Source organism: Sceloporus occidentalis, unplaced genomic scaffold, assembly GCF_023333645.1.
Source record: "Sceloporus occidentalis isolate IW3139 unplaced genomic scaffold, rSceOcc1.0.p SCAF_1, whole genome shotgun sequence".
Taxonomy (NCBI): Eukaryota; Metazoa; Chordata; class Lepidosauria; order Squamata; family Phrynosomatidae; genus Sceloporus; species Sceloporus occidentalis.
In genome coordinates this window covers 265719370-265746660 of record NW_028316981.1, presented here as the reverse complement: position 1 = coordinate 265746660, position 27291 = coordinate 265719370, and the positions used below count along the sequence as shown (strand labels likewise).

Below are 27291 nucleotides of genomic sequence, written 5' to 3'. Positions count from 1 at the left end.
CTGATATTAAATGAGGAGTGGTAATTACATTAAGCTGCAAATGTGTTGTTTTTTAAATGTATGTAGCCTGTGAAAGATTCAGGCCACTGTTTGTTGCATCAAGAGAACTGTATACCTAGTTTGACATGCTCAGACTTGGTAAAATAAACTCTGTACTCGGGAATGTGAAACAAAGTGCAAAGAATAAAAATATTATCTTCTATCATATTGCTTAAGAGGCTTTTGAAAGATCCCACTTTTGAAGTTCTCACCTAGAGCTTCAGGGCTTCTTCCATATTTTAAAAGCAAGAGTCTTTAATGGTGAGAATACTCTGGACTTCATGTCTGCCATGACAACCATTGGTCTGTCCCAAATGGTATCTACCTCCACTCACGCTGCTGGACAATCTAGCTCTATACAGGATAGGATAATGGTGATCTGGGAATGGAGGAGCTTCCCACTGTTCTGTTGTCATGGGTAGATCACTTTTTGGGTAGGTTTAGGCTTGCTGGGACTCAGAGTCAATGTAGGGATGGGGGACTGATTAAGATAGTCTGCCCCAGGAGGCATATGGCTCCAGATGGATTCCAAATGGCCCTTGGCGGTTTCCTGATGTCTCTGCAGACAATTCTGTTAATGCCCTTGCTGATCTCTGGAATTAGGGTGGTAGACACAATTGCTCCTAAGAATCCCTTCTCACAAAGTGGAGCTAATCCAGTTCTATGATTTTCTAGGGAGCTGGCAGAAATCAACGAATGAGATGGAGACTAGAGTGATAAGGGCACAGTACTCAGATCAACTGAAAACAAGCTAAAAATTTAAGGCTTATAATGGAGCAATAAGGACAGCAAACAAAGCAAAAAAGAAAGAAAGCTGGCTAACACTATTGCATCTACACAGAACTGTCCAATGGAGCTGTTTCAAGTGGTCTGAGATCTGTTACAATCTGGCTGAGAGGAGAATTTAAGCCAGTCAACAGCACACTGTGAAAATCTGCCCACCGGTTCCTAGATAAAATTACAATGATTTTGCTCTGAATTGCATTTCAGAATTCATAAAGGTTCAGTGGATTAAATGTTGGCTCCTACTTGTTCAGTCGATAGATACCTTTCAGTTTGTTCAGCTCAAGGATGTGGACAGGACCAACCCTCTCTGCCTAGAACTATATAACTAGGAGTGTTTTGCAACTTTTGCAGGCAAATAAGAGTTTTACAGTTTTACCAAGCATTTTGGTTAGATTGTTCATATGTAATACTTCATGTATTTAAAACAGTCACAATAAGAAAGAACACAATAAATTGGTTCCAAAAGGAAAAAGACAGCTCCTTTTAAAAAGATTCCAAACATTGTCATGTTTGTTGTTCCATATGATGTTCACTGTAGTTTCTCCAAACAAACAAACAAACAAAAACACACACACAAATAAAATAAAATAAAAACAAAAGCCATCTCCTTTATAAAGGATGCAGCACTTAAAAGCTACTTTGGTACTCTCAATTAATTAGAAAGCAGTTCAGAGATCCTTTTAACAGCTTACATGCACAGCACATTGTCTGTGGGCTCTGTGCTCAGATCTCCTAGGCTCTGCTTTTTGGTCTCTGAGTGCAATCCAGATACCAAAAGTTTGTTTTTAGGTGTTTGAAATTCATTGGAATGCAATCAAATTCTATTCAACCTATGCTGATAAAAATCGAAGAGAACTGAGATTTCAGAGAATCATAGAGTTGGAAGAGACTACAGGGGCCATCCAATCCAACCCCCTGCCATGCAGGAAATCTAAATCAAAGCATCCCCGACAGATGGCCATCCAGCCTTTGCTTAAAGTCCTCCAAAGAGAGAGAGTGTCTTCTGCTATTATACAAAATATGCAGTGCTAGCAATGGTTTATGTCATACTATGCTACACAGTGCTGACATACTATACGTATCTTCAGTACCAATGATAAAAATGTTTTAGGAAAGAGACATACAGCTATTCTCCTGAAACTACTTCTTTTTAAAATTACTGTTAATGTTATTATCTTTCCTCATTTTTACATTTTTTTATTTGTTTCCCTATGAAGTACAGCTGGTTTTTTTTTTGTTTGTTTGTTTTTGTTCCTTGGGATACACCACTGGCAAAAACCCAGTTTTTCTTGCTTGTGTGTAAGGCCGATGAGTCAATCTACATTAAACAAATGTCTATATTCGTCTCCTGGCAGCCTTGATTTAAAATTAAAAGACATGCTTTACCATAGAAGTTGTCAAGATTGGAAATAATATTTGTCCAACTGGACAGTTTTCTTTTGTAGTTGCTAAATGAAAGTTGAGATTCTGTCTCCTCCTTGAAAGCTTCTGTGTCAAGAAGGTAATTTGGACAGTTTGTGGTTTGACAAGGATTATTAAAATCAGATGGAGTGAAGGGAAGTGAATATGAGAGAGTAAAATTGACATTGACTCTCTTTATTATTTGTGCCTAAGATCATGACACGTAAGTTGATAGATTTTAAATGTTAGATTTATTTTTCAGACATGTTAAGCAGTAACTTCAGTAAAGCTGAGATACAATTTTAAATGTTAAGAAATCTAGTAATTGTATTAAAAAGGCAAATTCTCATAGTTGTAAACTGGTATATTCAGTTTTCCAAGCAGAATATTAGGAGTCACTCATAACATTATAACAATGAACAGGCGCTGGAGGTAAGAACTTGAAGTGGACTAAACAAACAAACAAAAAACTTAATTTAAACCAAACACTATTTTATAAAACCTGTTTTGGAGTGAACTGCATCCTCCCTGGAAAAAAAAGGCTTGCAAGCAGTGTTGCCAATTTCGCGACTTTCACGCGAAAACGGGGACTTTTCAGAGCTTTTCGTGTGATTTTCACGCCTTGCTCTAATTCAGTGCCTTTTCCGCAACTTTGGCCCTTTCAGCTCCAGCCTGAGAAGGCTGCCTGCAGAGCAACCAAAACCCTTTGGAGTGTAACAGTTTTCAGCCAATCAGAGAGAGGGCTGGAGAAAAAACTCTCTCTCTCTCTCTCTCTCTCTCTAATGACTCCCTCTGAGAGCCAGGACGGAGCAAGCCCAACCAACCCCAACTGTTTGGAGGAATAGTTCAGCCAATCAGAGAGAGGACAGTGATTGCCCCCCTCCCCCCCCTCAGGCATTCTCAGGCTCCAGGGGCAAAGCAAAAGTGGCTGCAGTGCTGGAGAGAGGCAGGGAGGGAGGGATCTTGGCGGGCTTCCCAATTACCTTGGATTTCCAAGTAAGACATAAGTTTTAAGGCACACAAAGGCAATACTTGATCATGGTATCATGGCTTGATGTTGTGGACTTCTGTTTGTGCCTGAGAGTGACATTTGAATTTCTGAATTCCTGAGCTTGGGCAGAGTGCCCCAAGCCTACCTCTCAGGGTCGTTGTTGTACTGTGAGGACCATTTGGGTTGTGTGATGTGAATGCGATGTCCCTGAGTGTGTATGTGTGTTAGTGATTAAATATGCCTCTGAGCATGGGCAGAGCACCTGGTCAGTTGGCATCCCTGCCCTGTCTTCCCAGAATTTTGTTTTGTGGCTCTCTTTTCGTTCCCTTTTCCATTGCCATCCATACTGCAGAAATAATCCAGTTTGGCACTGCTTCTAACTGCAAGGCTCCCTGCGATGATGGGATTCTGGGCACAACAAACCACCAAGCCCAGAATTTCATGCATGGAGCCCTGGCTGCCGGTAAAAGCAGTGTCTCAACATGTCACAACAAACTACAATTCCCAGGATTCCCTGGTTTGACAAGGGAATTACCTCCACGCTTCCAGATCACAGCCCCAGAGAATGAGTCTACAGGATATCAGTGTTGCCAGTTTAAGTCCAGTTCTTCAGCTGCATTTGGATTTAATAATGATAATAATAATGGTGATGATGATAGAGAGATAGATCTTGTAGCACCTTTGAGTCTCACTGAAAGAAAAGTTGGCAGCATGAGCTTTCCTAGACTTAAGCGTACTTCCTCAGATGCATGGGAATTGTAGTTCATTGTGGCACCAGAGCTCTTTCTCACAAAACTACAATTCCCAGAGTTCCCTAGCACTGAGCCAGGGCAGTTAAAGCGGTCTCAAACTGGATTATTTCTGCAGTATGGATTGGACCTTGAGCATTTTTAATAACGAAGGTCCAAAACACTGCAGAAATAATCCAGTTTGTGACCGCTTTAACTCTCCTGGCTCAGTGCTAGGGAATCCTGGGAATTGTAGTTTGTTGTGGCACCAGAGCTCTTTTTGATAAAGAAGGCTCAATGTCTCACAAAACTACACTTCCCAGGGTTCCCTAGCACTGAGCCAGGGCAGTTAAAGCAGTCTCAAACTGGATTATTTCTGCAGCGTGTCTTGGACCCAACTCAGGCTGCATCTTCACTCCAGACTCCAGAGACATCCCAGTTTTATACCGTTTTTACTGCCATGGCCCAGTGCTATGAAATCCTGGGAATTGTAGTTTGTTGTCACACCAGAGTTTGCTGAGAGAGAAGGTTAAATGTCTCCAAAAACTAGAATTCCCAGGATTCCATAGCACTGAGCCATGGCAATTAAAAGGGTGTCAAACTGGATTTATTTCTGCAGTGCGGTTGCAGCCTAAAACATTTCTATTTGGCACAAACCTTCCTGAACCCCCTTCATGTCAAAATAAATATCTTAAAAGGACTGAAACATTCTTTGTTTGGTTCAGTGGTGATTTTGAGAGTTGAAATAAGTTACAATTATTTTTATTCAATTATGTTTACGTTTATTTGCAAAACATCTGCCATTTTAACATTATGGGAATTTTCCGGGAATTGTGACTGAATATTCTGTGTGATCTGGGGGGATTCAGCAGGTTTTGGACAAACATTTTCGGGAATTATCTTCGAGGCTTGTTGGCAACACTGCTTGCAAGATGCACCTGGACCCAGTGATTAGTAGTGCTATTTCCAGCTCAGGCTCCTATGCCATCTGCTTCTTTTCTTTCTGAGGTCTGACTAGCCATGTTTACACATGCTCAGGTAATATAAAGGTAATATAAAAGAGAGTTCAATATAATGTGTAGTATGTACATAGGGCTTCCTTTGCAGAATATTTGGAAGCTTCAATTTATACAGCAGTAACATTATGGACAGGAATTTTCACAGGGAATATGAGTATCTTATTGGCTCTAGTTTATTTCAGGGCCAAATTCAAACAAATTTCTCATTGCCCTGGCTCAATGTTAGGGAATTCTAGGAACTGTAGTTTTGTGAGACATTTAGCCTTCTCTGTCAGAGAGCTCTGGGGCCACAATAGAAATAGAATTCCAGAATTCCCTAGCACTGAGCCATGGCACTTAAAGTGGTCTTGAACTGTTTTGGGCCAGAGACACACTCAGTGATTGTTCCTCCATATAATCAATTAGTTTCACTATTTGTTTCTTACCTCTAGTGTTCATTCCTATTCAAGTCTTGCAGTAAGTTATAAAGAATGAATTTGAATACAATACTACTATGGTTCTTATTCTTTTTACTATCTGGGTGTGTGGGGTGTGTGTGTGTGATTTTGCTGCTTTAGTTATTTTAGATTTTTTATTTTTAGAAATCTAGATACTCCATTTTTATTTATTTTTATTATTGTACCTTATGTATATTTTCATTTTATCCTGTTAGCTGATTTGAATGCTTTTATAATGAAAGGGGAATAGAAATAGTTAAATTTTAAAAATAGAACTAAAATTGCATAAAACACCAATCACAGGAAGTGTGTAATTCCAATTGTTTGGTAAATAAATCTGTAAAATACTAAATGTCAAATATTGCACAATGGCATGGCATCAATATTGGGCCTTATATTACCAGCAGCCCTCTGGAGTAATATTCTGAAGAAAGACAAAGATAACACTTGGCCCTTGCTGAACCATGACTATCTACTTCCCTTCAGGCCCTTTCCCACCAACTTCCCTATGGAAAGGACTCCAGAAGACAGGGCAGGGGAATGGCAAAGACCAAGAGAACAAAAAAACTGGAAAGCACATAATCACAGCAGAATAACTGTTTAAAGAAGAAACAGGTAGAGTGGATTTTGAAACGTAAAACTCTAGCACCAGAAGGTTTGAATGAAGTTTTGGAAATACAATGTTTAATATAAAATTTTTGGAATAAATTGATAAAAAAAGAATTCAGCTTATTACATCAGCTCGATAGAACAGAGCTGAGTAACTTTGGGGACAGATTGCACCATACATCTTCTCACTGGTTCTCTTTGACGAATAATAAATAATAATAATAAAATTTATTTATATCCCGCCTCTCTACAAAAAGCAATCAGGACGGCTTACAAGTTAAAATATACAGTCCAAACCCTCAACCCACCCACCCCTTAAAAGACAATTAAACAGTGTGTAATTAAAAACATAAAACATACTTTAAAAACAATACAATAACTGTGGTGAAGTCAGAGGTCAGCGGTTAGATTTTCCTTCCGATGACGAAGGCACTTAAAAACAATTCCATAAATATAAACCCACTAGTAGTCCTAGTCCCTATCGTCTAATACTCAGATGGTCCACTCTGATTGAGTGCAGACTGCAACTCCAGAAATTTCTGGTAATAGGTATGTATGCAATAATATGGATAATAGATACTATTTTATTTCTAAGAAATTATGGTTTTTATGTGTTGTCCTAATACCACAACAATAATAAATGTACTTTTATTCATTTTATAATAGCCCCTGAAGAAGGCCAATTGGAGACAAGGCCAAAACATGTTGGGCTTTTTAAGGAATAAAAATGTTTGGACTATCACACAGTATGAAAGATCACTTCAGTACCTGTTCCTACTGAACTGTTTCATTCCACCATCTCAGAGGATCTTTTACCACCTAATGCCTTGAGGGTAGGAATCCAAAGAAGTGGGTGAAGACAACAGCAGGCAACAAGCTGGACTGTCTTCTCCTACCCACAGAGAGTACTTTACATGAAAATGATTGTGATTATTTATATTTGTATTTTGATTTTATTAGTATATTTTCAGTCAAGTTAATTGTGAATCACCTTTGAAGGATTTAAATAGTAAGAGACATGATATAAAATAATAAATGTAATAAGTAATTATGAAGGAAAATTTGAAATGCATTACCTGGAAGAGCTATTTGTATGGTTTATGAGGAAAAAAAACAAAGGACTGGCATCTTAAATGCAAATACGCGACCCCAAGATACAATTTTCTGGATTTGAGTTTGAGGCTCAAAGCAAGCTATTGAAGAATCTGTGTGCCTGTTTTAGATGTGCCATTCAGTTATTTTTCTTTAAAAATTTAGCAAAAGAGACTGAAAGCCTAAGTGAAAATGACAGTAAGGTTGTGACACCAATAACAAAAGCCAAGATATATAAAGTTAAGCTGACACTCAGTCCCTTAAATCATACATTGTTTGTTTGTTGGTTTGTTTTAAAAAAGCAATGATATGAGTTAATGACAAGATGTCAGACTTTGAACTGTATGAAGTTTGTCATTTGGTGTTTGTGTCGCAACCTTACTGTTATTTAAATGTAGTTTTAGTATCTATTATTTAAAAGGTCTATTTTAAGACAGCAAAAAGCTTTGATAGCATAAATCTCAAAGTACACGATACTGCTGGCATGCCATTTCATTAGAAGCAGTGCATAAAGCATACACTGTTGACAAACCTAATTCATTAAAGGTGAGATAGATGCACTTTAAAAGAACTGGCTGGCATCATTATCTACAGTTCCTTTTATAAATTATTCTTGTTTTCCTTTTGAATGAACTTGTCATTATTTGCTTGGGTGTGAACATTATGCATCAGACTTCCCAGGTGTTTAGACAAGTCATAGGTAAAAACAAGCTACTTTATAAAAACAAAAAAAAATCAACTAAAATTAGTAAAATTAATATGTTCACAAACATTTCAGCATTATTTGAAAACCACATTTCAAAAGAGGATTATAAGAGAGGTCTATAACCACTAACAATGTATTTATACACAATATGGTTCAATGTGGAAACATGCTAAAATGGCTTTTCAATCATTTATTTAAGTACAATTCAATAAAACCAATTTTTTTATCACTAAAAAGAGAAATGAGGAGAGGGCAAAGTGTGGTCTTCCAAAGGTTGTTGGACTGCAACTCCCAACATCCATGGCCAACACAGCAAAAGATGAAGAATCGTGGGAGTTGCAGCCCAATAACCTCTGGAGGGCCACACTGTTGTCTGTCTTTGCTGTATATGTCACAGTACTTGGAACAATTTTTAAGTGCTATATAAGAACAAAGTATTATTATTATCATCATTAAACAAGAACAGTTTGCTTTTTCAGACATGCCATCCTCTCTGTGGTATTGGGCAAGTTGCTGTATTTAATTATAACCTAACTTGCAAGGATGCTACAAGAATGAAGAGGATAAACATTGTAAAACACTGAAGAAAGAGTGCTGCATTAATGTATCAAAAAGCTTGTGACAAATTATGCTTAAGAACACTGTAACACTATTTTAGTTAATTACTTTTCAAGTAAGTGGATTTAAAAAGCAAGTAGGTCAAACACAATACAAAATTACAAGTATACAGTATTGCCTTGACTTAAGGAATAAGGTATTACAGAAATATACTCAAGTGGTATATATATTCATGAACTTTCTATTTAAACGGCAATGAATTAAGTCTCATCCATGTGGATTAAATAAAAAAATTCACTGAATGACCACTGGGGTGTATTTCAGGGAATATAAAGGTCCCATGTCCTCCTGTACAAGGCACTCTGTAAGCAACCAGACATCAGATGCTCCAGTCATCTTTGTAAGCAAATTTACTACTTGTGGCACACTATTTGCCACTTTTCTTATCTTTGCTTAGTGGATGGGAATATGTGTGATGTAAGGTACCTTTAAGACACAGCCCTTAGTGATATCAGCTGCAGTATATATAAACTATTAAGAGGGTTGGAGAAAAATTGATAGCTCTCTCTTCCTCATCTCACTCTCCTGGGACTGGCTGTGCTCACTAAATCATGGATTAATAAACTTACTACTTTTACATGAAGATTGAACTCTGTTTGGATTCTTACAAGGTTGGATTCCAACAGCAGACACCACAATGGCTTACTCTGTTGGATACATTTGATCTGTGACTTACTTTTTGCCATTTCTAGACTGGAAAAAACTGGTGTAAAATGGTCTCCCACTACATTTTGTTCAGTATGGAAACATGGTTCAGCTTATGTTGTCACCACAAGTTGGGCTTCCTGTGGTGTATCTGATTGCCTACCAGGTCTTCCTTCAGAAACTATGAATTCCCTGGTTGAATTGGTATAATCTGCAAGAGTGAGCATTTATCTCCAAACTCAATGGTTTCTCAGTGGTTTGATCCATCCTTCATGCATGCCACATTCAAAACTGCTGAACAGAATCCAGTTTTCTGAAGGCAGCCAGTTTAGCAGTGAATCTACACACCACTTCTTGCCTTTTTGTACCTTGAGAGAGCCATCCTAGTGAGAGCCATCTCAGAAAAAGGTAATGGCAAACCCCATCTGAACAAATCTTGCCAAGAAAACCCAATGATAGGTTCACCTTTGGGTCGCCATGACAAATGTTGAAAGGGGTTTTCACTGCTTTCTTCTGACACTGAATGTGACTTGTCCAAAGTCACCCAGTGGGCTTCCACGGCTTGAACAGGGATTTGAATCAGGTCTCCCGGTGTCCTAGTCCAGCATTCAAACCGCTACACTACCGGCTCCCAATGGTTCTCATACTTTAACACATGAGAAAAATTGGAAGGTTAAAGTGGCCCCAATGCAGCGTCATCCAGAGTATTAGGGACAACTTCGCAGATGCTTATCACATGATGCTGCACACAATCTGGACAGAACTCAGGGAGAATGAGAGGTAAATCAAGAAATGAGCACATTTGCAAAACTACTGGATTTATGTTTTCATTTTGCTTGTGAATTGACTTCCCTCACGTAATGCCAGCTGCCTGAAAAATCAAGCCTCCAAGTGCCTTTGGATCCCAGATTTCCTAGGGTCCTTTACTGTGCCTGGGAGAGAAAGGAAGACTCCTTCTTAAAGGGATACACACACACACTCCCCTCTTTCCCTCGTCCTCCAGCCTCTAATTAGATATCAGCTGGTGGGAGAAGGCAGAGGGAGAGGAAGTATTGTAAGTCTTCCTGAAGAGGAGGGAGAAATGGAGGACACGTCCTGGAAAAGAAGGGCATCTGGGAGTATCAGCCCTCGCTGGAATTGGGCAGGTTTATGGACCCAGCCCTCTCCTTTTCCTCTCTCTCTCATGTGTGTGTCTTTCTCTGACACAGCTTCTGGGGCAAAGGGGATTTTCCTGCCCGGCTTCCCTTCCCTCTGGAGCATGTGGAGGAAGGCACTTGTGGAGGGTGGCTATGAAAGAACTTGAAAGAACTATAATTTGAATAAAACCATTACAGTCATCAACACAAAGCCTTTCACATCACCATGCTGAGCATCAAAACAGTTTTAAAAAGCTACTGTGTCTTCCTGTCTCCTACTTTTTCCAGATATGTCTTCTTTTTCAAAGCAAAACTTTCTTTCTGGGTAGATTTTTAAAATGTCTGGGTTTTCTTGAGGAGGAGGAAGAGACTCGTGCCAGGTCTTTGGCCTGTTACAGACTGCCAAAATAAAGCTGCTTCGGGTCTCTTTGGAGGTATGCTATTTAAATGATGCATGGGTCCTAAGAGTCCGGAGGTCGCACCAAAGCCACACTCCATTCCTAAGCAATGGAGGGCAGCTTTGGTGCAGCTTCCGGATTCTTAGGATGCATGCATCATTTAAACAGCATACCTCCAAAGAGACCCGAAGCAGCTTTATTTTGGCAGTCTGTAACAGGCCATCGTGTCTCTTCCTCTGACACAGCTTCTGGGGCAAAGAGGATTTTCTTGCCTGGTTTCCCTTCCCTCTGGAGCATGTAATGGTGGTGATGGTGGGGGGCCCTTGTGGAAATGACAGTTTGGACCATATGCAGAAAAGATATTTCTATGCTAGCAATGGGGATGTGTTTGTCTCCTCTTGATAGCCAAATTCGCATTGGGCTCTAAGTAATGTGCTTTTAACCCCTTGTTAGGTTCTGTGTGTGATAACCAATAGCAAATGAGCTTGCTTTTCTGGGATGCCAGCACTTTAACCATTTTTGGAATGGAAGCACATAGATCCGCGTGTGATAAAGTCCTCTGTCACAATGAACCCCTGTAAGGTAGGCAGTGTGAGCTTTCTTATTGTGTTGCTTTGCAGTTTCCTACTGCATCACATGTGTTAATCCTACAGTTACAAGTCACTACTGCTCTATCAAACCAAGACAAAGATTAGAAAAGGGCAGTAAAGATAGTAGTAAAACCTCCATAATACATCAAGTCCATCCACTTCTCCTAACAGGAGAGCTGTGTACTAGAGGAAGAAGCCCCCTACTTAAAGTATTAAACCCAGCCTACCTTGAAACACCACAGCTGTGCCATTGTTGTAGCCACCAGAGTACATGACTTAAGTTAAGGAATGGAGGGAGGTTCCAAGGGGAACAGAAAGAGTACAGATTGGGTATGATAATACTTCTGGATTAGATTTTTCACAAATCCATGGAAATGAGCCTAGTTTTTCCCTCTTAGCACAAAGCCTCTTAGACCAGGAATACATGTAGGACTTTTACACAAGTTTCTGGCTTAAGGAATACCATATTTAGACAGCTCATTCACAACTCCCATTACTTGGGGGGGGGGGTCCTCAACATTTATTTTGCTTATACAGTGCTTACAAAGTACAGTTACAGCGACCAAAGATCTGAAAGCAATCCATAAGGAGGCTGCATCTACACTGCAGAATTAATGCAATTTGACTGCCATGGCTCACTGCAATGAAATTCTGGGATTTATAGTTTTGTGAGCTATTTAGCCTTCTATGTCAGAAATCTCTGGTGGCACAAAAACTACAAATCCCAGGATTTCATAGGATGGAGTAATTACAGTTAAAGCAGTATCAAACTACAATAATACGGCAGTGTGACAGCAGCCTCTTTTAGAGTCAATATATGACTTGGAGAATACCAAATCCAGACATTCAGTTGTAGGATCTACAGGAAGAGGAGTTCATGTCACCAAGAGCTGTGACTTTATGTTCTGCAAGCCCATCTTTTCCTACTCAATTTGGCTTTTTCAGACCTTCCCCCTCCTGACCTAGTAATAAGATTAACATTTTTTAGGTTTGTCAACTATGCAAAATGACCATTTTAAATATAAAGCTAACTGCTAGTTGTTGCTGTTGTTGTGTGCCTTCAAGCCATTCCTGACTTAAGGTGACAAACCTATCATGGGGGTTTGTTGGCAAGATATGTTCAGAGGGGTTTTGCCATTGCCTTCCCCTATGGCTGAGAGCATGTGACTTGGCCAAGGTCACCTAGTGGTTTCCTGACAGAGCTGGGCATCGAACCTTGGTGTCCACAGTTGTAAGCCAACACTCAAACCACTATGCCATGCTGGCTGTCCAGACCTAGTACAATATCTAAAATGAGCTCATTTTATGAACTAAGCTTGAGGTTTTAGCAGTACAGCTCAGGGCTCACAGCTCTGGGTCTCCTTGATGACTAGCAGTGCAAGTCTATACTTAGAGATAAGCTCTCTTAAAATCAATGGGATTTAGTCAGCCTCACCCTGTGTGGGTACAGTGGGTGTAGTGTTGTAGAGTCAGTGTGGTGTAGTGATTTTAAAACAGCACTGAAAACCAGTCTCTTCTGGCAGGCTTATTCAGATGATTTTTAAATTGTGAATTTTAAATGATGAATTTAGATGTAGATTTTTTTAATATGCGCACATCTTATTAATCCTTTTAAACTGATGTGTGTTTTAACTGATGTGTAATTGATGTTTTTTAATCATTGTTGTCCCCTGCCTCAATCCATGGGGAGAGGCAGGTAAGAAATAATAATAATAATAGTTGTTGACGTTAGAGGATTGGACTAGGATCCAATCCACTGTATTCCCCATCACTATGTACAGATGTATTCCCTATTACCATGTATGGATGTGAGATCTGGACAGTGAAGAAACTGAGTAAGAAGAAAATCAAGGCATTTGAAATGTGGTGCTGGAGAAGAGTGCTGAGAATACCATGGACAGCCAAAAAGACAAACCAGTGGGTCCTTGAACAGATCAAGCCTGAAAGCTAAGATGATCAAACTGAGACTGTCATACTTTGGTCACATAATGAGAAGGCATGGCTTTCTATAAAAGACAATGATGCTAGGAAAGGTAGAATGTAGTAGAAACAGAGGAGGACTACATGCCTGATGGATAGACTCAATCAGAGAGGTCATGGCCCTGAATCTACAAGACCTAAGCAGAGCAGTGGAGGATAGGGGGTCGTGGAAGTGTCTCATCCACAGGGTCACCGTGAGTCAGGACTCAGGTCAACTCAAGGAGTCAACAACGACTAGGACTTTCAAGACCAGCTTGGCCATAGAAACCCATTGGACAAGTCTGATGAAGGCAAAGGAAAAAACCCTGTGGGGGAAAAATATTGCCAATGTGACAGCGTCACCTTAGGATCTCCGTAAGTCAGCAATGACTGAAAGGCACACCACAACAACAACTGCACAACCTTGTGTGTGGCAGGGCCCCAATAGCTTCGGCTGACCCAGAAGGAGTAGCTGTGCTGGCGTTACTGAATCCAAAACAAAAGAGGAGTTTATCACACGGGGGGAAACTGGGACTTTAAACAGTGATTAACCCGAGAAAATCACACAATTGGCATTAAAACATGATTAAAATGAGATTAACACAAGAACCATTATCCTGTGAATAACCAAGGAATAACCAGGTAATAAATAGCAAAAAGTCATTCATGGGAAAATCCCGTGATTTGCTGCTGTTTCTTGCCTGGTTATTCACGGGTTAATGGCACTTTAATCCGTTTCACCTGGACATCATGTGAGAACCATTAGCACAGTTGCATGATAATAACTGGTTATTCACAGGGTAATATCCCTTTGAACATGATGCCATGTGAAAACCATGAGTGCAATTGCAGGATTATCACAGGTTAACCATCCTTCCAATTGTCCCCCATGAGATAAAGTCCAGAGAGTCTCCTCCTGGCACCTTGAAAAAATAAGCAGCAGAGGGATTTAGGGGCCCCATTTTCATGGACTGGAGGGTCCTCCACACAGGGCTACTCCGGTGTGTTTCTGAGGGGTCGAAAGAGGAGGCTTTTATGGCAAGGTGGCTAGATGTCCTAACCTCAAAGGAGGCCGAGGCACCGCAGAACGCAGAACAGCCAAGAAACATTTAGGAGGTGACCAAATGAGAGCTAAAACCCCTCACAGAAGCGTCAATACATGCTTCTTAGTCCTGCTCATAATGGATGACATTTAGGGATTACTCCTGGATAGGAGGCTGAAAGGGAGGGAAAGGAAAAGGCGACTCTGAGGTTCAGGGCTGTTCTCTCTCTTATCAGAAAGAGCATGGTTGTTTCCTCACCATTCAAGCCATGGCCAGAAGCAGGGGGACCGGGTCTCCTCGTTGCAAAAGGCAAGACGTAGGGCAGTCCAGAAAAACGTGGGGAACCGCAAAATGAAAAGCCCCAAAGACTCCTCTGCTTCTGAGTCTCCAAATGGAGGGGAGTCTGGAACACTTCCTGGAGGACACGTCCTGGGAAAAGAGGACGCCTGGGCACCCGGATCCTAAGGCCTGATTTGTAGCCAGGACAGCCTGCCAAGAGACACCTTCCTCCGAGGGGAAGCGCAAGAAGTGCCCTCCATTTTGAGCAGGACTCAGAGTCATGATTTTACATCAATGTGCTTGTGCTTGTGGTTGTGGTTGTTGTTGTTGTGTGACTTCAAGTCTTTTCTGACTTGTTGGCAACCCCAAAGGCAAGCCTATGGGCTCCTGAATCCTGCTCAACATGGAGGACATTTAGGGATTCTTCCTGGGCAGGAGGAGGCTGAAATGGAGAGGACGCGTCCGGGAAAAGGAGGACGTCGGGTCACCCTGATCCTATCCAGGCATTTCCAGGGATTACGGGCGAACAAGTAGGCAGGCGCTTCGGAGGCAAACAGCGAGCGTGTGTCCCTCAATGTGCCTCTGAGCCCTGCTCAAAATGGCGGGCGTCGGGGGCTCCTCCTGGGCCTAGTCCTGCTCCCGGGCGTTTCCGAGGGCACTTACCGCTGGGCAGGCGGGCCTCTCTCCTCCTGCTCCTCCCTGCCTTCGCCCCAGAGACCGCCAGCGTCGCTAACGACGCCCCGGAAGGAACCGCCGCTGCCGGGAGGGAGGGAGGGAGGGAGGCAGGGCCTGGGCCTGGCGGGAACCGGGGAGGAGGAGCTGCCAGGAGCCGGGAAGCAGGGCCCCAGCAGGGAGGGAGGCCGCGCCGAGCCCCGGAGGTACATCAGGCGCCCAGGCGAAGGGAGGGCTGTGGCTCTCTCCCTGGCTCTCGGTGGGGCTTTCGGGGAGCTGCCTCGTCCCACTCCCAAAATGGGGGCATGATGAGGGAAATGGAGGACGCGGCCGAAGGGAAGCGAAAAGGCCGGATCATGACCAAGTGTTGCAGCCCCAAATGGGGCCTTTGAGGGAAATGGAGCTTTCAAACGCCCCTTCATGACTTGTAGGGCATTTGAGGGAAATGGAGGACGTGGCCAAACGAAGCCTAACAACTCAGACCGACTGGATCTTACAACCACAAAATGGGGGCATTTGAGGGGAAATGAGGCCATGGCCAAAGGGAGGCTCAAAGCCCAGCAAAGGCAGCCGGCATTGGGTTCTGGCTTCTTCTTGAGGGCCTTCAGGTCCTTTCAGATTCCTGGGAGCCTGTCCTGGGACTTCCTTGGCAACAAGCCTCGTCCGAGGAGGTTTCCATTGCCCTCCTCTGGGCCTGAGGGAGCCTGGCTTGTCCAAACTCACCCAGAGGGTTTCATGGCCTGGCTGGGAACTGAGCCCTTGTCTCCAGAGCCATCCAGCCCACAAGCCTCACTGCCCCTTTACTTTTACAAGGCAGCCCCAAAGGAAAGATGCCTGCTGCAGGAGTTGGGAATAGGCAGAATCTCCATGTTGGACTAGCCTTTGGCCAACAAGGAGCTTGCCATTTTGCCAAAAAAGGGAACGCAGCGAAGAGTTGGGTCACTGGTCCAACCTTCTCCAGGCTTGGTGCTACTATGAAAGCACAAAGTTAGACCAGAGTGGTCCTATGCAATTTCCAGTAGCCCTAGGCTGAAAGAAGTTTGCATTTAACACAATTTCTGCTAGCCAACAATTACTAAGGACAGTTAAAAAAGAAAGTACAAAGTCAGGCTTACTGCTGAGCAAAAAGACAGTGTAACTTGCCATGGTCACCCAGTGGGTTTCCATGGCTGAGCTGGGATTCAAACCCTGGTCTCCCAGTGTCCTAGTCTTATGTTCAAACTACTACACCATGCTGACCCTCCAGATTAGACCCATTAAAACCAATGGGACTTGACGTCTATCTTGACTACATTTCAGTAGGTTTACTCAAATCAGAATTAAGTGAGCCTTTTCTGCCAAAAAGGACTAATGCCTCACAAAACTGCAAATCCCAGGATTCAGTAGGTTGGAGCCATGACAAAAGTTGTGTCAAACTGCATTATTTCTACTGTGTAGATGCATCCTCAGTCCAGATTGCAGCCAATTTTTGGCATAGGCTGTGGGTATAAATGTAATTTTGCTAGGTTTGGAGAGAAGGTTGAAATCCTGGAAAGGAGATTTATTGTGCCTAACAGGACTGATTCAAAGGCTTTCAGTAGCATTACTACAGAAGTGCATAAATTTTCATATGACTGATGCCTCAAGCATGTTTTATGTGACTATTATTGTGCATCTCCTTTCTAAACAGATGGAGAGCAGCATCCAGAAACCGAGGATAATCCAGATAACTGGATTTAAGAACGAAGAAAAGAAGATCCTGGTTGAATTGCTTCTGAAACTTGAATGTATTTTCCTTGACACTGAGGTAATGATGATAATTAATAAAAATACATAAAATGCATTTACATTTAATAGCTTTGGTATTTTCCAGAATATGACATTCATAGGAGTAGAATTGAGTGCATGATGTGTTTTTGCAAGAGTGTATCTCTAATTCAAAACTGAATCCTTTTTCTTGCCTTGTCTCTATAAAATAAGTGTGCAATTTTTAGTGACACTTGTGTGTTCCTTTCTTGTTAGCAATACAGGACTTGTACTCACCTTATAGCAAAACAGCCTTGCAAGAGTGAAAAGTTCTTAGCAGCATGTGCAGCTGGTGAGTATAATATCCTGTACAGGATTTTTTCAGTTTGATGCACATGATCATTCTGTGGCAAGAAAGAGCTTTTGTGAAACCAGCAGAGGACTTAACAAGGACCTTATTCTGATTTTAAGCTGATACATAATCGGAGAGGCTGTTTTACTAGGAAGAGGATAGCTGAGAGGCTAGGTCCGGATGATGAATACGGTAAACAGGGTTTTTTCAGTAGCAAGACTTTGGTTGTGGAATTCCAAGGGAAGATAGACTGGTTCCATACCATTTGAGAATATTATCAGGCAGCAAAGACTGCACTTTTTGATATGACTTTTGGTCCCTTAAATCAGGATGAACTTTTGTTTATAGTTTTGTGTTTTTTAAAAACAAGTTTTAAACATACAGTTTTAATTTGTTTTTTAAAGAATGTTATCTATTCTGCATTGCCTTGGGTACCTAGCATGCTGATCAGTGAGAGGTGATAAACAAATATTTTAATTAAATAGGCAAAATCTTTTAAATTAATTTTTTATAAACAACAATATGCCTTGTTTTTAACTATTGTTTTATCAAGCAAAATAAAAGGTGAACAACAAAGAAGTAGCTGATTTCACACTTGAGAAACTGCAGCAAAACATATAGTGTGTATACAATCGTCAATCCATATTCGTGTGGGTTAGGGGAACAAGACTCCTGTGAATATGAAAAATTCACCAAGAGCGCAAGCCCCCCCCCCTCCTCCTCTGATGCCTGGGTAGCTGCAGTCAGCTGTCCCAAGCACAACAGAAAGGGATTGGGCAGCGTGCGCGCCGGCTCTGCTCACCTTCTCCTGTGCCTGGGATAGCTGCAATCAGCTGCCCCAAGCACAGGAAAAAAGAGGTGGGTGAGGCTCACACTGAGATCATGAATAATCAAATTTGCGAATCTCAAGTCCATGAATATGAAGGGATGACTGTATACAGCCCTCCATGTATGAAGTGGAGACATTTCTTTAGCCATACATACAGTTTAAGAGGAAAAATGCAACATGTATTGTGCTAAATGTATACACACATTCGAATAAAAGTTATACAGTCGCCCCTCCTAATGAGATCTGCACCCTTGAAAATATGTGGAGGGGCGACCTGCTATTTGCAGTGGCATGCACACCCTTGCCGCGCACACGGGGGCGTGCTCTATTCAAGCCTGTGGGGTTTGATTAAGCGCAAGCCTCTGTTTTTGCGGGGCAGTCTGGAATGGATCCCCCACAATAGATAGATAGATTGATATGTTTTATTCGGTCAATGATCAGCAAAATTTGAAAAGATATAAAACATACATAAGTGTGGCAGTAAACTTCAAGTGAATACACAATAAAATAAAGTAAAATAGAGTAATATAAAAACATTCTCTCCTGTGATTTTATACATTTCATAATTACATGAAAATAGAATATGCTAACATCCTTTGTACAAATAGCAAAGAAGCATCAGCAGTATTTTAGGGATTCCATCTTTACTATATCCTTTCTGAAGTGTCATCTCCCCATCTCTTGTACTTTTGTGAAGATGTCTAGGGGTAACCTGCTGACTGAAGGGGAGCATGATATAGACAGACATATTTTATTTGGTCACTGACCAGTAAAATTTTAAAAGATTTCAGAGCCCAGTACATAAGTACAACAGTGGATTTCAAAATGATTCAGTACAAAAGAGTACTATAAAGTAAAATAAATTAAATGGAGTACAAAGTTTGTATTTCCCCTGACAATTTTTCTTTAAAACTTTAAAAGTTAAAGTGAGGATCCCCTGCAAAAATGGATGGCCAACTGTATATTCAGGACAAAAAGTATAAACTTCTTCAGGAATCCATAGTTGTAGCTCATTCAAGAAGGCAGAGAACAATTTCTCAAATTGCCCTGCTTTACTCATATAAGCAGATTGCATAAGTTATATTTTTTTCTGATTTATTTTAAAACTACTTGAGAGCCTTGCCCGTACAAATAGGCAGCTCTCACTTTGCTGATTTTTACTAGAATGTAAAGTGACACTTGAGCTTTTTTCTCTCTCCATGCTACCATGTAACAGTATTAGTTTTTTGGAAGGCCTGGGGCAATCAATTTTTTTAAACGACTTCATGCCTTTAAAGCAAACTAATAAGAATTTTTGTGAGCTAGTAAGCGTTCCGCTTGTTTTCATGGCTTACAAAGGATCAGGTTGACTATCTCATCAAGCATAAAGGGTATTTACCATTAAGATCACCAAAAATTGCTAGCTTGATAAAGCTAGCTCACATTTCGAATTTTTCTACCTTACACTCATTTAAATACTTACAAAGTAAGGATTGTGACTACTGTCCATTTCTAGTTATTATGCCTTTATTTTCTTGGTCGTTTTTTTTTTAAAGCATTACAGTGGTACCCCGGGATACGAATTGATCGCGTTACGAAATTTCCGGGGTACGAAAAAGTTAGATTGGAAAAAACTGTTCCGGGTAACGAAAGATTTTTCGGGTTACGAAATTCATTTCGGCGCGAAATTCAAATCCGAAGCGCGGCTAGCGGCTTTCCAGCGCTAACGGAAAGCCTTTTCGGGTTGCGAAATGTATCGGGTTACGAACGGCGCCACGGAACGAATTAATTTCGTAACCCGAGGTAGCACTGTATTTTCACCAAAGTGATAATGCATAAAAATAGGCACCAAGTTAAAATAACTGGAGGTATATGGTCACTTCCTTCAGAATTCAAGGAAGTACTAAGAAATGTATATGTAACAAGGACTTCTCTGTATTTCTTTGTTTTCTAAAAGAAGTTGTGCGTCTGCATTAGTGAAAATACAATGCTACCAGTTTCCCAAACATGCTGGGAAGAAGCTGCCTATCACACGCCTACTCTCATAGAATCATCATAGAATCATAGAGTTGGAAGAGACCACAGGGCCATCCAGTCCAACCCCTGCCATGCAGGAACACTCAATCAATGCACTCCTTACAGATGGCCATCCAGCCTCTGTTTAAAACACTCCAAAGAAAGAGACTCACAAAGGTTATACATGTTTCAGTCCAGCAATTAGGGCTACAACAAATGTAATTTGTTGTAGGCCAGCTTCCAAGGCTGCAAGCCAGAGCTTGTTGTTTTTGCTGTGTGTCTTGAAGTCGTTTCACTCTTATGGTGACCCCAAGTTGACTCTATCACAGGTTTTTCTTGGCAGGTTTCTTCAGGGGGGGTTGCCATTGCCGTCATCTGAAGTTGGGAGAGTGTGACTTTTCCAGGGTCAGCGAGTGGGTTTAATGGTAAGCGGAGATTCAAACCCTGTCCTCCAGAGTCAGTCCAGTGCTCAAACCACTACAGCTAGTTCCATTCAATAGCTTGCCAAGGCTCAAATAGCCATTTTTCTGTTATCTCTGACCACCAGACAGAGATAACAATAGAAGAAACTTGGAGGATAGATACAAAGTCCCCATTCCTAAACTGTTTTTTAATAGTAGGTCCATGAGTGTTAACATTCATGCAGTGTATTCTTTCTCTTCTGGCACAGTCACAATATGAAGATGTAAAGATTGCACTTCTGTTTTCAACTAACCACAGTTTATGATTGCTTATGAACCTGAAACTATAATTTTATCTGTAGCAAGCTCCACAACTTTGACAGGCCTAGAGTCTAATTTTCTGTCTGTTAGACACTCTGACAGCTACCCAAAATGCCAGAAAGTGGGAGGAAAACTGGAACTGGCTAGAATTCCACTTAGGAACCCTGGTGGCGCAGTGGTTAAATGCCTGTACTGCAGCCACTCACTCACAAAAGTTCAGTACCAGAGAAAGGGCTCAAGCTTGACTCAGGCTTGCATCCTTCTATAGGTTGCTAAAATGAGTACCCAGATTGTTGGGGGTAATTAGCTTACAATTTGTAAACCACTTAGGGAGTGCTTAAGTGCACTGATAAGCGGTATAGAAATGTACTTGCTATTGCTGTTGGTTTTAAGCAACAGGTATGTTTTGATATTAAGTGATGTAGGCACTGCAACATGTTTAAAAAATGAAATGCCATTCCCAGAAGCTTTCAGGGGAGGCAGTTGACCTCCCTATTTTTCCTTATCTGTCTCTTTTTAGCCATTGAAAGGGTAATCCAGAGAGTCTTGAAGGGTTGAGGCAAAATAATAAATAAATAAATAAATAAATAATTGGGGGAGCACCATGTAGCCTCAAGGCTGCATTTTTCCCCATCTCTGATTTAGGGAAATGAGCCATACTCATAAGCTATGTTTTGAGGTTGACTTGCTTTTGTAAAATAGAGCTGTCACCAGTTTTCTGGGTTTAGACATAACAATAAACTACAGTTAATTAAAAATCCAAGAGAAAGTAATCTTGTGGCTGTGCAGCAGGGAAAAAGCAGTGGCTCAGTCACATAACGCTAAAGATTTATCCATACGAGGCTTCTGTCTCGCTCTCCTCTCTTTTTCCCAAGATAGTGTAAATTTCCTTTTCCTGTCCCTTGCTAATGGGATATATAGGATAGCATTACTGTTCATTAATAGTGACTGTAGCTAGTGGTAGTCATTGTTATCTTTTCCAATAAAGTTAGAAGCTTGTCTGCATATCTGATTAAAAGAAAGGGTGAGGGATTCACACTGCTGGGATCAAGAGAAAGGAGTCCAAGATATTATCTGCACTGTGTTCTCTTTTTGGAGCATTAGGAAGCAAGATTTCATTGGGTTGGTTTTTTTTCACCTTTCCAGTAGACTAGTAAGAAGTGTATTACTTGCTGTCTTAATGTGATTTTTATTTTGTCACAGAATTTATCAACGGCGTCGTATGAGATTATGTAATGGTGAGATTTTTCAGTTAAAACAAACACATAAGTTATTGAAATGTATTCATAAAACTGATAGGTATCTGTTAGTCAGGAAACACTTGTATGAAGAGAAAGGTCCAAGAAAGACTGAAAATAGAGAAGTGAAGAGCAGTATAATGGGAGAAAAGCTGCGCCTTACCCTGTTCTTGTTGTTTAGCACCAAAATCATGAACTTTGACCAATAACAAAGAGGCAGCTGGTGCAGAGCCTTTAACACAAATATTATGTAATAATATTGAAAAATAATGTGGAAATAACTTTCCACATTAATAGAAGCTTTTATATCAGACCCAACAGGAGATCCCAGCAAGAGTATGTTTGCAGCAATCTGATTTTGAGAGCATCACCTGAACTGCTACAGATAGGACAACCCTGTTCAGGAAGTTCCATTTTTGTTTTGCTTTGTGAAACTGGAAAAGGCTCTCCAAACCACTCAGATAATGTAAGCCTCTAATTATCAGAGATGGTAATTCCAAACTATGCTCACTGAGGAGCAGTGCAACCTCTCTACAACAAGTAACAAGAGTATTTCACAGAAAAAGGAACTTCCCACCCACAAGGTATCCATATGACCCAGATGTAAAGCTGTAACAGTGTGGTATAGTGGTTTGAGTGTTACACTACAACTCTGGAGATCAGGATTCATTTCCTCGCTCAACCATGGAAGCCCAATGGGTCACTCTGGGCAAGTCACATGATAGGGTTACCTTAGGATCTCCATAAATTGGAAATGATTTGAAGGCACTCAGAGAACAACAAAACCTGTAACAACAGCATTTCCCATTAAATATGTTATATTTTATACAGTTGTGTCATAGTGGGCGGAATAGCAGCATTATTCTTAATAATGCCACCACATTAGCTCCCCAACACATGGTCAGATACAGATTTTTTCTTTGTGCCTGCCTGTGGGCAGAGTCATGGCGCAGTATCATGATGCTGGATGCCCTGACTCCGCCCCCAGGGCATCATGGTGCAATTGCCACTCTATCCAGATGATGCAGACTTGAAGGAGTGTCATACAGCTGCGCTGCTGTAGCTGTGGCGCCCTTTGGAAGGCACAGACAGGAGTCGCTTTTTGCAGTTCCTTTTTGTGCCCTCCAGAGGCCAGATCGGGGCTGCGGTGTGAAGTTGCAGTGGCTCTGATCCGGTCAGGAAAGGGGCTGCTGCATGCTGCTCCTTAGGGGCTGTTTGTACAGTCTGAGTCTGCAGTCCTATCCTTACTTCATTGGGGATAAACCTTGTTTAACATAAGAGGCAAAGTAAGTGCAAGACCACACAGCATTATTTCTATAAAACTGGTCTTGCTGAAACTTTTTTTCAAAGTGCACTGCTTACAATTTTCAAAATAAGAACAAATGATGCCAAAAACACACACAAAATTACTCCTGACATCTTCGTGTTTCCATATAATGGCCTGGTTTAGCTAATAATGCTTAACTGAATTAGCACTACCTGATTTAGCCTGCCTGAGTCTTAGTTGTTTGTACTTCTGTACACACATTCTCCTGTGCATGCAAGGAAGAGATGCGCCAGAGCACAGCAGCATTTTAGCAGATGGTACTTATACAAAGCTTCTGTTCTGGTGATGTGTGACTAGTCTTGGGATGCCCAAACTCTGGCAACTGGTATGTTTTAGGGCACTGTTTTAACTAACCATAGCTATAACAAACTGTAGGTTCTTGAGTCCAGATGTTTTGGAGAATTGTAGCTAGTTCTGAAAAGAAAGTTTTATGTTTACCCATCCCCATCTGTATGATCAATTTCCCTAATGTTAAATCATGGGCCCTGAATTGGTACTTGAAGCATGTTACATATATTTTCATTCATTCATTCATTAATATTATCAGAACAAAAAGAGCTCCTTCTTTTTCTGATGCATCAGAACCTTGGAAGTTTGTTAAAGCTCTGTACTAGTAGATGCTACCGAAATGAAGAATATTACTAGATTTTCTTTATTATTTTATTTTGTGCTGCAAGAAGTAATTATACTAGTTAAGCATTTATAAAAGCTTTGTAATGTGGAACCCTTTCACTAAGAAACACAAACATAGGCCAATGGTTCTTAAACAAAGAGACTGAAAGCATCTTTCTCTTTTTCTCTCACTCTTTCCATGATTGCTGACATCTGAGGCTTGCACCTATAGAAGTACCATCTGCTGAAATGCTGCGGTGCAGTGGCACAATCTGCTGTACTGTGTTGTGAAATTGATTAAGATCAGAATTTTAGTTGCTTTGCTATGAAATAGGTTGTCATTCTGTATAGAGGGCATGATATTGCTGGCACTGAGATCTGAAAGCATTGTAAATGATTTGTGAGAAGGAAAAAAGATAACATTATTCTAGTTATATAACTGTAGCATAATGAACGCAAGACATGTTTCTGATTGAGGATAAATCAGCATAGGTTCTTTGGGGTAGGAACTGCTATTACAAAATAATTTGTTATAAAATGTATTGGTGGCCAAGCCTATCTAGGTTTAATAATATTTTGTGACTCACATTTTGAAGTAAAGGGATGTCTTTAGGCTGCAAGAATATGAGTGTCTGCTGTGTTTTGCACTCAAGGGTGATGCTTATGGAACACTGAGGTATGTATCTAAAATAAGTTAATGTAGAGTGAAAGATACATATAAGAGTTGTAAAAACAACATGAAATTTAGTCACTTTCTGTCCTTACCTGCAAAATCTATGTAGATTTTGTGTTCTAGTGTACTTGTAACTGGTATTTTTTAGTGTGTAACTAAAGAAATTTATTTTAATTTTTTTAAAATGATGCACAGTCTAATGAATATGGACATGTGAGTGGATATGCACAGCACTGTACTGTAAAAGTAGTAGTGTATAAGCAATAAATACTAACGCTTATAATGTACAAAATAGAGATCCTTTTTTAAACTGAAGTATTCTTACATGAAAAAAGAACATGTTTCATAATGATGTGGAGTAAAATGCTTACATTTTCTAGAAAAGGTTAACTTTGATATTATAACAGTACATTAAAATTTCTACTTGTAAAGCTTTAGCAGAAATTGTTGCTAATTTTTGTATTTGGTCTTCATTTGCTTGCTATTTGTCTGCACAAAAATTCTTTTGTAGATGACAGTTCATTTGCTTTCCAGGAAAGTGGATACTAACCAAAGACTACATAATTAATAGTGCTGAAAGTGGCAGATGGCTTGATGAAACAACTTACGAATGGGGATATAAAATCGAAAAAGGCTCCCATTATTCACCTCAAATGCAATCTGCACCTAAAAGATGGCGCGAAGAGCTGACATGTTCTGGTGCTGCAGGGGCCTTCCACAGATGGAAAGTTGTCCTCCTTGTTATGAGAGGTGATAAACGAAAAGATTCCTTGATCAGGTAGGATGAGACCTTGAAACTGAAGTAATAAATGATAACCATTCTTTCATTTGGTTTAAAATAGTTTTTAGCAGGTTTTTTCTCCTCAGTTGCTTAGGTCAAAAACAGTTCTGTTGTAGGGCTGCTCTAAAAGTGTTTTCTTTAAATAATCTTAGTGTAGAGAAAACAATGCTATTTGTTGGTGAAGTGCTTGATTCTTTTTCTGCAAATAGGGAATCTTTCTATCCCTGCAGCTACATAAATGGCACTCAGCACAACTGATTGTTTGTCATCTTTTTTCCCCCAACACAGAGATCATTGCCATGTAGAGAAAATGTGTTGTTCAGTCCTACTCTTAGGATAACAAAATATGGGACTGGGTTTAAAAACAGATCCTGTATGTTGCATTGAAACATACTGCACTTCCTGTGGAGAGACCTTGATTCAAATTTCTGTATTAAAAGCTCACTTGGTAGCTTTGGATATCTTTTCATTTTTAAAAAAATCTTTTTTAATATGTCTTTCTTGTGTTATATTATTTTAATCTTCTTTTTTGAACTATTTGTTTTTTAAACTTTTTTATGAATAAGTATTTAGCTGTTCCCGTTTTTAAACTGTTTGTAAGCTGCTTTGATACTGTACAAAGAGAAAGATGCAATATTAATTAATTAATTAATCTCTGAGAATTGTATGCTCCTATTAAATTGTAGGATAAAATGTGATGCTGTGAACTTTTTAAAAAGTGTGTAGAATACACTTCTACTAATTCTTTCACCATTGAACCAAGCATTGTTAGCTTATACTTTATGCTTCAGTAATTCAATGCCCTCATTATGTCTTATTGAGGTTTGGGAGACAACAGGAGAACATGGCAGGTATATCACAATTTTGTGGTGCTAGAACACACCTGTATTGCCATTCTTCACAGCAGGCAGTCTTGTTTAAGAATCCTTTCTTGGTAAATTTCTGCATGACTGGGGGTTGGAGTAGGTGGCCATTGTGGTCCCTTCCAACTCCTAAGATTATATTATTCTATGAAATATAAACGTTGCATCCTTTTTCTCAGAATGAATTGTTCACTGAAAGCTCCCTTATTTTCATAGTGAAAGGCCTCATTGGAAGTTTTTGATAAGCTTCTTTGGAAACCTCCAGCAGGTATTGGTTTGAATGTTGGACTGTGGGAGACCAGTGTTTGAATCACACTCAGCCATGGAAATCCACTTGGTGACCTTGGGAAAGCCTAATATTTTAATTTAATAGGACAATGGCAAACCTATTTGGGTAAATCTTACCAGGAAAACCCTATGATAATATTGCCATAGTTCAGAGTCACCTTGAAGGCACATAACAACAAATGCAAAAAACAAAACAAAAACTTCTGGCCATATTGGTTTCCTCTTCTCCATGCCCATGTATATTATACTGGTTTTCTTACAAACATCTTTGGAGAGGCTAAATGAAGGTTCCTAACCTTAGAGGTAAAAGGGAGGCAGTAGCCTCTAACTGCTATCCAGTTAGCCAGATGTAGGGAGAGCAGATAGTTGTATATTCTGTTGTGCTTTAGCTTAAATAGCTGGAGAACATAACCAGAACTTTATATCTCACTTTTCATGACCTAAGGGGCGTGAAGATGGTGGAGGTCACATGGGAGCCAATAAAACAATGTTTGCAGACTGAAAAGCTATGGAATTTTGTGACCCTATCCTAGGATAAGAGGCAGCCCTAATCATAGAATTGTAGAGTTGGAAGACACCACAAGGGCCATCCAGTCCAACCCCCTGCCATGCAGGAACTCTCAATCAAAGCATCCCCAACAGATGGCCATCCAGCCTCTGCTTAAAGGCCTCCAAAGGAGGAGACTCCACCACACTCCGAGGGAATGTGTTCCACTTTCAAACAGCCCTTACTGTCAG

The 27291-nt window shown here is 40.5% G+C and overlaps 2 protein-coding genes across 19 annotated transcripts in view; one reads left to right on the top strand and one right to left on the bottom strand.

The window, feature by feature from the left end:
* The window catches only part of KIAA0825 (KIAA0825 ortholog), a 258455-nt gene extending 243209 nt beyond the window's left edge, over positions 1–15246 (bottom strand). For all 13 annotated transcript variants that reach the window (XR_016277504.1, XM_089493054.1, XM_089493079.1 and 10 more), the window contains exon 1: positions 15140–15246. The gene's annotated coding sequence lies outside the window, so the exon portion shown is untranslated. The remainder of the gene's footprint in view (positions 1–15139) is intronic.
* The window catches only part of SLF1 (SMC5/6 complex localization factor 1), a 46535-nt gene continuing 33693 nt past the window's right edge, over positions 14450–27291 (top strand). For 2 of the 6 annotated variants that reach the window (XR_016277507.1, XM_089493195.1), the window contains exons 1-3: positions 16818–16934; positions 17150–17225; positions 25156–25399. Coding sequence is in view for 5 of the 6 variants with exons in the window: in XM_089493195.1 (XP_089349321.1) it covers positions 16818–16934; positions 17150–17225; positions 25156–25399 (437 nt within the window). In the remaining variant the exon portion in view is untranslated. Of the gene's footprint in view, positions 14507–14809; positions 15007–15255; positions 15355–15496; positions 15513–16817; positions 16935–17149; positions 17226–25155; positions 25400–27291 lie in introns of those variants that run through there. The other 4 variants (XM_089493185.1, XM_089493178.1, XM_089493173.1 and 1 more) reach the window with 4 other exon arrangements.